The sequence below is a fragment of the Orbicella franksi genome, chromosome 9 (genome assembly GCF_964199315.1).
Source record: "Orbicella franksi chromosome 9, jaOrbFran1.1, whole genome shotgun sequence".
NCBI classification, from domain to species: Eukaryota; Metazoa; Cnidaria; class Anthozoa; order Scleractinia; family Merulinidae; genus Orbicella; species Orbicella franksi.
This window is the reverse complement of record NC_138153.1, coordinates 12,843,076-12,856,961: the sequence shown is the minus strand read 5'-3', so window position 1 is coordinate 12,856,961 and position 13,886 is coordinate 12,843,076. Positions and strand designations below refer to the sequence as shown.

Sequence of the window (13,886 nt, the reverse complement as noted above, 5' to 3'; positions counted from 1 at the left end):
ATGTGATGTTCCTGCCTCAGTTGGAAATGGAACACAAAAAGGTTGTACAGCCTCCTGGCAGGGGTGGGGCACCACAGCTGCATCTGGCCTCCCATCGCTCTCCCCGAATGAAAGCAACACAGGGCTTCTTTGTGCTCCACTAACACTAAAAGAAATATTAACTTGTCACAAAGCATAAAAAAAAAACCAAAGTGAACTAAGTGGCAATGATGTAGCATACTATGAAGTGTTCATCTTTAGACAAGTGTCCACAATCAGATGGAGTTGCAATATACAAAATCAATTTATGTCCTGTTAAAGAATTGAATAAATATCTGAGCAAACAAACAAATAAATAAACAAAATAAATAAATACACAAATCTGTTTGGAGACAAACCGGATAATATTTCCAACAAAAAGCCATTTTCATGCCTAGTAGCACGAGCTAGAATATATATCTTATTAGATGTTTTGGCGTGTAGTATCGCTGTTTATTATATGGAGAAGAGTGTTTTACTGGGAACTAAACCACTCGTAGATTCCATACGCCACTTCATCCGGGACCCGAGTGGCGTATTTTCAGTATGTCACCTTTGTGAGTGTCGTATCGTTCAATGACGTCACGATTCCCGCCTTTTGCTTTTGTTGAATTGGTTTCTCCATATAATAAAAAGAACATTACACGTTGGCTCGAAGATATGAATTTTATGTTCTCGTGGCAAGAACAATATCTCACGAGTGAGCGAAGCGAACGAGTGAGATATTGTTCTTGCCTCTCGAACATAAAATTCATATCTTCTCGCCACCGTGTAATATCCTCCATATATTTTTACGAGTTGTGCCGTATTTTGAGGAGCCCGTAGGGCGAGTCAAAATACAAACAACGAGTAAAAGTATAAAGCGATACTACACACCAAAACATCCAATAAGAGATTTATTATCCAACTGCTGTAGTCAATAAATTCATCTATGAAAGAGGGAGAGTGTGACAGTTTTGCGTGCGCGCGCCTACCTGTACGGCAAACAGGTTTTCTTCTGTACAAATAACTGTACCATATCGCCGTTTATTATCCAACTGCAGCGAATACTGTCCAAATAACAGTACAAATATACAGCGATATTGCACAGTAGAAAACCTGTTGGGTGTATTTGTACGGTAGAAAACCTGTTCGCCGTACAGGTCGGCGCGCGCACGCACGCAAAACTGTCACACACTCCCTCTTTCATTGATAAATTTATTGACTACAGCTGTTGGATAATAAATCTCCAATTAGATGTTTTGCTGTGTAGTATCGCTGTACATTTTTACTCGTTGTTTGTATTTTGACGAGCCCGTAGGGCTCGTCAAAATGCGGCACAACTCGTAAAAATATACAGCGATACTACACACCAAAAACATCTAATAAGATGTATTTGTACTGTTATTTGGACGGTATTCACTGCAGTTGAATAATAAGCCAATCTATCATATACAAGGTTATTATACTGCATTGGGAAGCTACCACATAAATACCTTTGTAGTGAGGCGAAAAAGTTTAAAGAAATCCATACAGGTGTTATCTTGTTCAATGCAAAAATTCACAAGAAAACGTTCACCCTTGGACTGCTATCCAATACTGAATTCTCTAGCTCCTCTTCAGTTTCGCGCCACATCTTCAGATTCCAAAGGCACCAGTGATCTAACATAACCAGCTTCTTGACCAGCCATCCTGGTCACTCTTTCTGCATTCAGAGTTATGCCATCTGCCAACTTAGGAGTTATTTGCTTTCCATACCATGGCTTGGTTAAGAAAAACACATATTACTTGCAGGCTTCTTGCAAAAGTCAAGGGTAAATTTAATGAAAGAGTAATTAAGTTAAACTTATGTCACAAGCAAGGAGAAACTATACAATTAATTGAAGGGGTGAGAGTGGGGCATTACCAGAGCTATTCTGGATAATTCAACAACTTCTGCCGAAAATTGTAAGTCAATTACTCGGGTCACTGCAGATATTCTCTTGTTTGGGCAAATTGTTGGCAAAATAGTATAAATGCGTATTTAGAAATAGTGCAGCTACAATAAATGTACAAATTAACTGAACAGCAATAATATTATTATTATTATTTCATTAAAAGTAGAACAATGTATAAGCGTACACCACAAGTGGAAAGTTACCCACCTTGACATATTCAAATAGCAAAAGCTTTGGAAATCGATTCAACATAGCAGCTTTGAGGGAATTTGCATCCAAGCTCTCGTCAAAGGGAAACTCGTGGCAGACAAGTTCTCTCTCTTCTAACTGAAGTCGGATTGTATGTGTAGGCACTTTGTTTATCTTGGGACTGGGAATAAGGACTAGATCCTTGTAAACAAGTGTCTTAGATGGGCGGCCTTTGGTCGACTTAATGGTCTGCTTTGACCTTGCTAGTCTTCTACTAGTGCTTTTCCTATTAGCTCGGTTCGAGCCCATTGTCGGAAAGAGAGTGGCAAGCCGAGCTTGAGTAGAACTGCTTGAGGCTGGCGACGTCGAGAATTGAATGGCACGTTCGTTCGCCTGGGGTTCCTCGTTGTTCACCTGACGATCCCCGTTGTTCGGCTGACTGACAGAGATTGCCGTTAAATTCATCCGAGGTGTAACATTTCTCGTAAAACCAGGTCTCAAATTAGTTAAAATCTCTAAGGCATCCGCGGCCGCACGACAAGCAGTAGACAGTTCTTCCTTCATGTAACCAAACGCCAAAATGGCGCAATGAGGAAGTGCATCGCGGTCATGTGATCACGTGTTGCAAACTGATTAAAAAAAATTAAAAATCTTACGCGGAACAAAAAAAATATGGAATAAATATAAAAAAATATAGAACGCATATAAAATAAAGAGAACAAAATAAAAAATAGATGAGCTAAACTCATATATAAATTAGTAGGAATAGATATAAAAAATATAGAAGCAATATGAAAAATAAAGAAGCAAAATAATAACTATACAGAAACGAAATAAAAAATATGTTACAGAAATGTAATGGATGTATTGTATATCAAGGTTGTTTGAATATTGACTGGAAAGGCGCGCCACTTTATGAAAGATGATTTATAGTTTTTGCTAACTGAACAATCCTCGCCGTTAGATGAGGTATTATTTATGAATTATTAATCATCAGGCCGGTGCTCAATTATCAACCACCCACCAGTTGACTTTTCAAGGAAGGAATGGGAAGAAGATACCCGTGCAAACATTGCTATATATTGAGGTTGAACCGTGCATGATTAAGCAAGCGTCCTTTTTCCTTTGATAATGCACTTTGTTAATTTGATCTTCATAAATACCAAGTTGGCAAATACAGTCCCTATGCCTTTGATCTTCTTGACCGTGATTGACACTCAGTCATCACTGCTGACCAGTAGCATATTTCTAGAAATATATAGTTGTCACTGTTGTTTGCTGAAGCTAATTGTAGCAGCGCTAGATCTGAGCGATTTTGTAACAACACTACTCCGATGCAAAATGTGGGCCGCCTTCTGTTATGGCAACTGTATGCCTTATCCGTTTGGAAACTGTGCTGCTTTTGCATTTGGAAACTTCAATAGCATGGCTTCTTTTAACTGTATGGGCTTTCCTCCTGCAAACATGTTCCCCGTTCCTTGGGTGCCTGCTTGCAATCCTTACGCCATGGCTCCTGGAAACTTCGTCCCGTTCCCTTCGGTACCTCCTTGTAACTTCAACGCTGGCCATTACCAAAACTACAAGGTATACCCTCCGGAACCTCCATGCAGCTTCGACGCTGGCCATTACCAAAACTTTAAGGGGGACCATCCTCGATATTTAAACGCCAGTCCCGCTCGAAAAGTGAGATCCGTTTCTCCAGTACCTCCGAGCAACTTTAATGATGGCCATCCTCGAAACTACAAGGACTGTCCTCGAAGTCGCCCTCGAGATGTGAACGCCGCATTTCAAAGGTCGTCCCGACCATCAGTGAGCGAGTTCTCTGAGAATCCCAAGCAATATCAGGGCTTTGTCTTGGTGATGGTCATTTCTACAGGAAAGATGGAGGTTTTGAACTGGCGAGAAGCTAGCGAAAAAAGGAAACAAGTGAAAATCGTTTCTACGCAAAGCGAATCGAGATCATACAGCACTAACTTTTTTCGACACTATTAAAGACTATGTAAGTCTGAGAAAGGATTGAAGAAATGATGCCTCGCATCTTGGACTGTTTCGATCACACGGTAGTAGAAGGTGCTGCAAGAGAAGACGTAGCGGTAGTAGCAGTAACACTGGCAGCAGAACCAGTGCCATCGGCGACGAGCAGCGACTTGCAGCGGAACTGTAAGCAGTAGTTAACAGTCCTGCATGCTCTTCTTGAACAATTTCTGTTTAGATGTCCGTCTTTTGGTAATAGAGTAACATTTTCGAGCAGGAAGTAGAATGATCTGCAGCCAGAATTTTCCATGTTATATAATCAATATCTATTATTATAATCAGTCATGCTCTACGTTGTCCTCGAGTTGTTGCTTCAGTTTAAATAATTAGTGACATTGGAATTGAAAACTTTGTACATGTACATAGGACAATGGTTTAACTAGGGAGCTGACTGTTGTTTTGTATTCAAGAAATTAAGGACTTAGCAGCATGGCTTAATGCCAACTTCACGACATAGATTTATCTAGGAGACACAGACGCAGGTGGAGAAGGTTGTTTCCGTGTGATTTTGCAAAGTTATTGTAGTTACGCCCATGCAGTTAGTGGCTCAAAAAACTCTGAAATCTAATATAAATCGAAATCATGTTATGTCGTACTGTAATATATCCACATAACCGTTCAGAATTATGACAAAAGTAAAGAAGTTCAGAATTGTTTTGCACATTTTATTGTACTCATGACGTAGCATAATGTGTCTCAACGCATTTATTCAAGCGTAGCTTCAGTAAAAAAATAACATTTAGTGCATCATTTATGATTCAACAGGAGCACTCCCATTAATTTTCCCTGTTAATTTTTTGGCCTAAATATCCCGCATCCTGCAAACCACTTGATTTTAAGCTCTTCTTAGGTATCTTCAGCGTTAACAACAAGTTATAAAGGTCAAGAAGAAATGCAATATTTCAGTCGGTAATTTTCCCTAAAACTCTATATCCTGGAATTTAGCCATAGCTTGCTGAGTTGTGTTGTAAATTAGGTTCATTAAGCTCGGTAATCTTCGTGTTTGGTGTATATCGTTCTTTTTTTGCGGGCCTGACTCGTAAATTTAACATTGTTATGAAAAATCTCACCAAGCACATGACATAGCCAGTTCGGAACTCCTGACTTTCCAAGAAAGGGAGGAAGGCTTTCATTCATGTCCAATACACCCAACTAGAGTCGATTCGTCTGAGGCACTTGACGATTCGACTCGATTCGCACGGAGTCGATCCGCATCACCGGAAGTTAAGACCCGTGAAATAATGATACATAAACGTTTCTGTCAAGGGAAACTAATTAAATATGCGATTTCAAGGGTAACTAAGAGTTCAGAGTTTCTAATTTGCATAAGTTAGACAAAGACTTTAGCGCGAACTGAGTCTGATTGTACATTTAAACACGGTCGTAATTGTTTAATGAGTAACATCTCATTAATGAGACAATCAAACTTGTTGTGGCATTTTTTCAACACGCTAAAACAATTGCGAAGGTCATCCGGAATCCTGCCTGCGTGTCTACTATCATAGTGATTGCGTACTGACGAGGTCTTGCTTCTATGTCCATCAACGCGTACGAACAGATGGCCACGGGTGTAACCGACATAACCAGCATCGCACTGGTCACACTTGAAGTTATACACAACGCATTGTTGATCAATGAGCTGAGGCTTAGGTTCGCTTGTCGGGAACTCCTGGGCAATCTTGCGGCTCGTAAACACCGGTTGAACACTGGTCTGCAGCTTCACACTGAGATCTTTCAACTGTGTCTTCACGATATTAGCAGACTCCTGGTCTTTAAAGGGTATGACAACCCGAGTAGTGTTTTCTGTCGTAGATCTGGACCGTAATGAGGGCTGGTCAGCGACCTTTAAATTTAGGAAGGTTTTGACAGTGGAGTCAACAAGGTGCTTGGGATATTTCAGTTTAGAGAAAACAGACTTCAGTCGTTCGCACTCCTCAGTGAAGTAGGACCATGACGAAGACAGGCGATGTGCGCGATCGAGCATAGTTGTCAATAGTCCGCGCTTGTACCTATTATCGACATGACTGTGGTAATGGAGAAGCAGACCACTGTTTGTTGGCTTCACAAACACTTTAGTTTCAATACGAGGCGCTCTGTTTAGGAGTTGAGTACCGAGAAAGGGAAGCATTCCATCATTTTCGACCTCCATAGTAAAGTTGATGGCGGGGTGAGCGTGGTTGAGGGTGTTAAGAAAGTCCCTAGCTGTAGACAAATCGGGCATCACAGTGAATGTGTCGTCAACATATCGACGATAGTAAGGTGGCAGTTTGCCGTCAACATCTAATTTCTCTTCAATAGACGACATGAATACGTTGGCTAGCAAGGTCGCTGACCAGCCCTCATTACGGTCCAGATCTACGACAGAAAACACTACTCGGGTTGTCATACCCTTTAAAGACCGGGAGTCTGCTAATATCGTGAAGACACAGTTGAAAGATCTCAGTGTGAAGCTGCAGACCAGTGTTCAACCGGTGTTTACGAGCCGCAAGATTGCCCAGGAGTTCCCGACAAGCGAACCTAAGCCTCAGCTCATTGATCAACAATGCGTTGTGTATAACTTCAAGTGTGACCAGTGCGATGCTGGTTATGTCGGTTACACCCGTGGCCATCTGTTCGTACGCGTTGATGGACATAGAAGCAAGACCTCGTCAGTACGCAATCACTATGATAGTAGACACGCAGGCAGGATTCCGGATGACCTTCGCAATTGTTTTAGCGTGTTGAAAAAATGCCACAACAAGTTTGATTGTCTCATTAATGAGATGTTACTCATTAAACAATTACGACCGTGTTTAAATGTACAATCAGACTCAGTTCGCGCTAAAGTCTTTGTCTAACTTATGCAAATTAGAAACTCTGAACTCTTAGTTACCCTTGAAATCGCATATTTAATTAGTTTCCCTTGACAATGGCGCCAAGATGTCGCCGAAACGTCGGATTTATCTATCGTTAGTTTTTGCCTGTATATGTTTATCTAAATCATTGTTGATTATAAACGTTTCTCGTTCTTAAAACGTGACTACAAACTTGAGTCGATTCGTGTGAGGTACTTAACTATTCGACTCGATTCACACGGAGTCGATCCGCACCAGCGGAAGTCAAGACCCGTGAAATAATGATACATGAGCGTTACTCGTTCTTGAAACGTGACTACAAACTTGAGTCGATTCGTGTGAGGTACTTAACGATTCGACTCGATTCGCACGGAGTCGATCCGCATCACCGGAAGTCAAGACCCGTGAAATAATGATACATGAGCGTTACTCGTTCTTGAAACGTGACGACAAACTTGAGTCGATTCGTGTGAGGTACTTAACGATTCGACTCGATTCGCACGGAGTCGATCCGCACCAGCGGAAGTCAAGACCCGTGAAATAATGATACATGAGCGTTACTCGTTCTTGAAACGTGACGACAAACTTGAGTCGATTCGTGTGAGGTACTTAACGATTCGACTCGATTCGAACGGAGTCGATCAACCTCGTTCCCAGGGTCTCTAATCTTACCGCCCTCTTCGCTCGCTCCAGGGGGCGGTAAGATGAGAGACCCTGGGAACGAGGTTGGGAGTCGATCCGCACCACCGGAAGTCGATACCCGTGAAATAATGATAAATGAACGTTTGTCGTTCTAAAAACGTGACGACAAACTTCGGTCGATTCTGTGAAGCACTTAACGAAGCGACTCGATTGGTCGGGAATGTTTCCTGCAAAGTGGAATCGTGTCCCTTGCTGTCGATTCGTCATACCGGAAATCGATTTGCGTGAGACTTAGAAAATATAGCCCATCTGGGCTTTGAGAGTGGGTTGAAAATGTTGTCGATTCGACACGATTCGACCGAATCGACACGAATCGTATTCCTTGCTGTCGATTCGTCATACCGGAAGTCGATTTGCGCGAGACTTAAAAAGTATAGCGCATCTGGGCTTTGAGGGTGGGTTGAAAATGTTGTCGATTCGACACGATTCGACCGAATCGACACGAATCGTATCCCTTGCTGTCGATTCGTCATACCGGAAGTCGATTTGCGCGAGAATTAGTAAATATAGTGCATCTGGGTTTTGAGTGTGGGTTGAGTCGACTCGTATGAGGTACTTAACGATTCGACTCGATTCGCACAGAGTCGATCCGCACCACCGGAAGTCAATACCCGTGAAATAATGATAAATGAACGTTTGTCGTTCTAAAAACGTGGCTACAAACTTCGGTCGATTCGGTGAGGCACTTAACGAAGCGACTCGATTGGTCGGGAATGTTTCGTGCAAAGTGGAATCGTTTCCCTGGAAGTTTACTCGCAGTAGGCAGTAACTGGGGTGTGATTTTTTTGACGATTTGTGTCGATTCGTCCGATTCGTTGCGAATCGTCCTTTGCAAAGTGGAATCCTCTCACCGGAAATCGACTTGCGGTAGGCAATAACAGGGGGTGTGAAATTGTTGCGATTCGACTCGATTCGGACGATTCGTCGCGAATCGTTGTTGAAAAGTCGAATCGTCTCACCGGAAGTCGACCCGCGCCAGGCAATAGCTGGGGGTGTGAAATTGTTGCGATTCGAGTCGATTCGCACGATTCGTCGCGAATCGTTGTTGCAAAGTCGAATCGTCTCACCGGAAGTCGACTCGCGCTAGGCAATAACTGGGAGTGTGAAATTGTTGCGATTCGAGTCGATTTGCACGATTCGTCGCGAATCGGCCTTGCAAAGTCGAATCGTTTCACCGGAAGTCGACTCGCGGAAGGTATAATATGGTTGAGGACCTGTCATTCGGTTAAAAATACGGGCATTTCAATAAAATTAATTAATTGATTCATTCATTCATTCATCCACACGATTCGCCCGTGGCCATCGGTTTGTTTAAAGGCCGCATACTTTGACCACACACTATCCTTGGTTACAGGATTCTTCTAAAAGGCGCACGTTAATTTCACGTTGTTCGCGTAAACAGAAATTACCTAAGTTAATTGCCTAATGTTAATCAAGGGGTATTGAAATGTTATTCTTCAATTCGATGTGTGCTTCTTCACTAGGAAGTCTTTGGCTTTGTTCCCCAACAACGATTGGTAACAGAGCCGCAAGCTTTTTTATAACTGGATTGATTGGTTAATTTATTATTACTTCACCATCCTTTTTGATAACCTGTTTCTTATTCCTAAATTATAGTTAAGGCTCGTAATAAATGTTTATTAAAAGACGGTTGTTTATGGCGTTTTCCGCGGAATATTGACGCTGGTTTGGGCACTTTATTCGGATTATTAATTTCACTCCAGTCCCTTTCTTTGTTTTTCTCACTTGCTACCTCGCTCTCATGGTATGTTTGCATTCATTACAGTTCGCATGGTAACTTTGGTGAGATTTCGTTCAAAAGATGGCTGGCTTTTTAGAAGATCGTATGCGTTTATTTCGTTTTTTATCTGTTATTAATTTCGTTGGAACGAGTTTTTTAAAGTTATGTTCATTTACGTCGGTTGTGAAAAGGTATGTTTGTGGCGAAAAGGAGGAAATTGTCGTTGATGGAAAGAGAAAGCGGTTGGATGGCGAGGACGAAAGTTTTGCTCGTGAGGTGGAAGGTTTTTTTTATTTGTTTCCTGAGTTTGGGGATGTGGAACGTGGCTTCCCAGATTTTCACAACTTCAGTTTGAATTCTGGGAAGCCAATGGCAACGGTGCTTGTCAGTTTACAAGAGAGATGTAGGGGCTGTAACAAAGTTTTAGCTGTCGATCCAAATACCCATGTTGTCGTTATTTACCACGAACAGCGTGGCAGCTATCTTGCTTCGCGAGTAACTAAATGCTGTCGCACTTGCAAGATATACGAACACTATGGCTATTGGACGCAGGAGGGATAACGCCAGTTTAATGACGATTGCTTAGGCAACGAATTTTTGTTGTCATCTGAAGACACTGCTTTCCAGATGACACTAGTGAAGCAGTGTGCCAACTTTTTGATAGTGGGTGCCGTGCCATTCGCGACTTTCGCACAGACTTTCAACAGAAGGTTTGGATATGACTCAAGCTGCAAAAAGGGGCACAAGGTGACACTAAGTGGACCTGTTATCAAGCGAATGAAAAGGTATTGTTAATATGTATTATATTTTCAGTATTTCTTTCGGACATTTTCCACAGAAACCATATTATTTTAAACAAGGGTTAGACTTGCGAACTATGCAGCTTTTCTGGATCGTTTGGGAGTTGTTAATTGACATATGATAGTTTGAATGATTATTTGTTATTGTTATCAAATGAATTGATAAAAATATAGCGCATCTGGGCTTTGAGGGTGGGCTGAAAATGTTGTCGATTCGACACGATTCGATCGAATCGTGACGAATCGTGGCCCTTGCTGTCGATTCGTCATACCGGAAGTCGATTTGCGCAAGACTTGGAAAATATAGCGCATCTGGGCTTTGAGGGTGGGCTGAAAATGTTGTCGATTCGACACGATTCGATCGAATCGTGACGAATCGTGGCCCTTGCTGTTGATTCGTCATACCGGAAGTCGATTTGCGCGAGACTTAGAAAATATAGCGCATCTGGGCTTTTAGGGTGGGTTGAAAATGTTGTCGATTCGACACGATTCGATCGAATCGTGACGAATCGTGGCCCTTGCTGTCGATTCGTCATACCGGAAGTCGATTTGGGCCAGACTTAGAAAATATAGCTCATCTGGGCTTTGAGGATGGGCTGAAAATATTGTCGATTCGACACGATTCGATCGAATCGTGACGAATCGTGGCCCTTGCTGTCGATTCGTCGTACCGGAAGTCGATTTGCGGCAGACTTAGAAAATATAGCTCATCTGGGCTTTGAGGGTGGGCTGAAAATGTTGTCGATTCGACACGATTCGATCGAATCGTGTCGAATCGACAACATTTTCAACCCACCCTCAAAGCCCAGATGCGCTATATTTTCTAAGTCTGGCGCAAATCGACTTCCAGTATGACGAATCGACGGCAAGGGCCACGATTCGTCACGATTCGATCGAATCGTGTCGAATCGACAACATTTTCAACCCACCCTCAAAGCCCAGATGCGCTATATTTTCTAAGTCTGGCGCAAATCGACTTCCGGCATGACGAATCGACAGAAAGAGAAACGACTTGTGTCGATTCCATCCAAAAGGGTCCTCGAATCGACATCCGGTTGGTCGAATCGTCAATTTAAAACACGAATCGACTCTAGTTGGGTGTATTGGACAACCCTCAAGTCTTTGTCTATTTTCACACAAACAATGACAATTTAGTTGCATGATCAATTCGTTAAGTATTTCCTTTAAAATATGCACATACAAGAACTTAAGTAGAGCGGAGAGTTCCACTAAATAAGTCAACAATCAGTCAGGCTTGAGTTCGCTTTATTAAGCCCTATGATATGCCGCAGAGAATTGAGAATTTTAAAACTCGAAGACTTCTGGGAAAAGGTTGCTCTACAAGAAACATATCATTTAACACTACTTGTCCTTTTTCCTGCCAAATTACAAACACTCGCCATAGGAATTCTAGTTTTGGTGTCTCAACTGAGCCTGTATAAACAAATGTGTGTTCATGATGCCCCTTTGTCGACGGGCAGTGAAAAACAACTATGTGAAGCTTCCGAGAAATGAAACGTCACAGAATTACACTGGTTAATTATAATACAAGTGTTCACTGCACGCACGACCCACAACTTTGGAGCTAAATACTGCACATGTGAAAAAAAAAAAAAAAAAAAAAAAAAAAAATATATATATATATATATATATATATAACTGAAAATTTGAAAATAAACTCAGTTTTCATTTGTTTCACTAATCAGCGGGCGTTATGTGCAGTACTTTTAAACACACTTGCCAGTGAACCGCTACATATTCAATATAGTAAGCGCTCTTAAAATCCATCCATTATTTTTGCTTGTATAATTATATTACTGCAGCATATATATTTCAACCTCGCTACCTTGTTATTCAGTTCGAAGACAGTGTCTTCTTAATTATTAGGATTATTTTTAATATCATCATTGTATGCTTGAGCGTGACAAACCTACTTCGGACAAACAAGGCATTTCGCCATACAAACTACTAAATGCTCCTTTAATTTTAAGTCACTGCATGTGTGCCAGATACTTGTCAAGATATTCTCCGGTACGCAGGTGAATCTCATAAGCTTCTAACCAGATCCGACCTTTCATTAAGACTTGGTATATGGTATTTTCGCTCGTCCACTTATCTGTGATAAAGTGACAAATTTTCGTCAAACCATCGTGCGCTGAATAAACGTGATCTCTCCCGTCAGTACTGTTAAGAAGAGATCCATCCTTTTTCCTCAATGGAGAAGAAGGAGAGCTTACAACAAGTACCGGGCAGCTGTTTGGAAAGTCACTGGCGAGGTACACACGGAGCGTGTAGCTGTTGCCGTTGTTAGTGTTGACTCGCCATTCGACTCTGGTATCTCCAGCTGATGTGGGGTTAATCCACGTCACGTTCTTTAACTTTGTATCCAAAACATCTTTTTCCAATCCAAGTCTTGCCTGTTGCTGCAAACTCCAACCCATCTTCACGGTAAGCTTCGTCGCTCGGTGCTTTCGCTTTAACAGTGGGTAGAAGAATTGCGGAAGTACTTCCTGTGTGCCAAAGCGCGAATGTAAACAACCAATTATAAGCGAGCCAATCACTGCCTTACTTCATGCAATCACAACTGTTCCACGAAATAACAATAACGATGTAGAACACAAATTTATGCTATCACACTCGACACATTGTACTCCTCAAACTTAAGAATGGATTTTCTCTTTTCTCTATTTTAATTTCCAAGCTAAGGTGTAACCTCGGTATTTCTCTTTGAGTGAGGACAACAGATGTCGATTGTTCTAGCTAGCGGGTTTCTTTCGCTTAAGAAGCTCGGCATTTTGCGACATTACGAAGAGGTCTGAACATCATCATTTCTGATGGTAATAAAAGGAAAGATAATCGAATTTGCAATTCAATCATTTGTTGAAGTTTATGACCTACTTCAAGATAAAAGAACAATACGGCGAGGCGAGCGAGGACTGTGACTACATGTAATAACTTCGTCGCTTGCACGTGACGTCATCATGTTCTAAAATCCAAAACTAAAAAAGTTTTTATCCTCATCAGGCATAAGGGGTGCTAAATTCATATCTGCTTACAACTTTTCAGCTTAGTAGCTTGCTTCGTCTGGAAACCAGCGCATTTTGAATTTCAGAGTTGTGGAGGTACGTGCATAAAGCGACGAACGCGTATGTCGAAAAATCTATATCTCGTGATTTTTAGCCTATTCGGTGGTTAATTAAAGTACTTTTATTGCGTGACAGAGCAAGCCAAGAATTATGACTGCTGTGACACAACCAACTTAAATGGGACTATATTCAATAAGAATGATTCATCTTCACAATTCTCCGCTGCCCATGGTCCGCTCATAATCTAAAGAAAAATTTTCAAGCAGGAGGAAAACGAGCACGGGGGGTTCCAGCTTTATGACAGCCATGGCTTGATTGGCATGCAAACAACATCCTGTTTTTCTCAGAATCATGAGATATATCATGTCCACGCTGTTGACCTGACTAAAACTCATGCTTGTCACGGTTGAGAGTAAACAATGTGGACTTTCTAGGAATTTATGCATCAACAAAGGAAGCATTCATTCCTAATCTTAGATACTATAATTATCATACGGTTGCGTTTATAAAAATACAGATGTCTGATCATGAGTTGCGCATAATATTGCTATTCCTTAAAGTTCATC

The 13,886-nt window shown here is 41.6% G+C and overlaps 2 protein-coding genes across 3 annotated transcripts; both read right to left on the bottom strand.

The window, feature by feature from the left end:
* Positions 1-1,170: 1,170 nt before the first annotated feature.
* LOC145498768 (uncharacterized) lies at positions 1,171-2,805 on the bottom strand. Its single transcript, XM_081478695.1, has 2 exons — positions 2,142-2,805; positions 1,171-1,760 (listed from the first exon to the last, which is right to left on the bottom strand). The coding sequence occupies exons 1-2, from the start codon at positions 2,685-2,687 to the stop codon at positions 1,617-1,619; spliced, it is 690 nt and encodes a 229-aa protein (XP_081334821.1). The 5' UTR covers positions 2,688-2,805; the 3' UTR covers positions 1,171-1,616.
* A 9,106-nt stretch (positions 2,806-11,911) lies between these two features.
* LOC145498078 (uncharacterized) lies at positions 11,912-13,874 on the bottom strand. 2 transcript variants are annotated; one of them, XM_081477959.1, is made up of 3 exons: positions 13,291-13,874; positions 13,133-13,220; positions 11,912-12,744 (listed from the first exon to the last, which is right to left on the bottom strand). In XM_081477959.1, the coding sequence occupies exon 3, from the start codon at positions 12,673-12,675 to the stop codon at positions 12,226-12,228; it is 450 nt and encodes a 149-aa protein (XP_081334085.1). In that variant the 5' UTR covers positions 12,676-12,744; positions 13,133-13,220; positions 13,291-13,874; the 3' UTR covers positions 11,912-12,225. The 2 variants fall into 2 exon arrangements, with proteins under 2 accessions (XP_081334085.1, XP_081334084.1); XM_081477958.1 differs by having other exon boundaries at positions 13,133-13,874.
* Between the last annotated feature and the right edge of the window lie 12 nt (positions 13,875-13,886).

Excerpts from the sequence above, each read along its gene's own strand:
- LOC145498768 (XM_081478695.1), bottom strand. The coding sequence starts at position 2,687 with ATGAAGGAAGAACTGTCTACTGCTTGTCGTGCGGCCGCGGATGCCTTA. Across the intron at positions 1,761-2,141 it reads TGCTATTTGAATATGTCAAG|CCATGGTATGGAAAGCAAAT; the intron begins GTGGGTAACTTT and ends TTCTTAACCAAG.
- LOC145498078 (XM_081477958.1), bottom strand. The coding sequence starts at position 12,675 with ATGGGTTGGAGTTTGCAGCAACAGGCAAGACTTGGATTGGAAAAAGAT.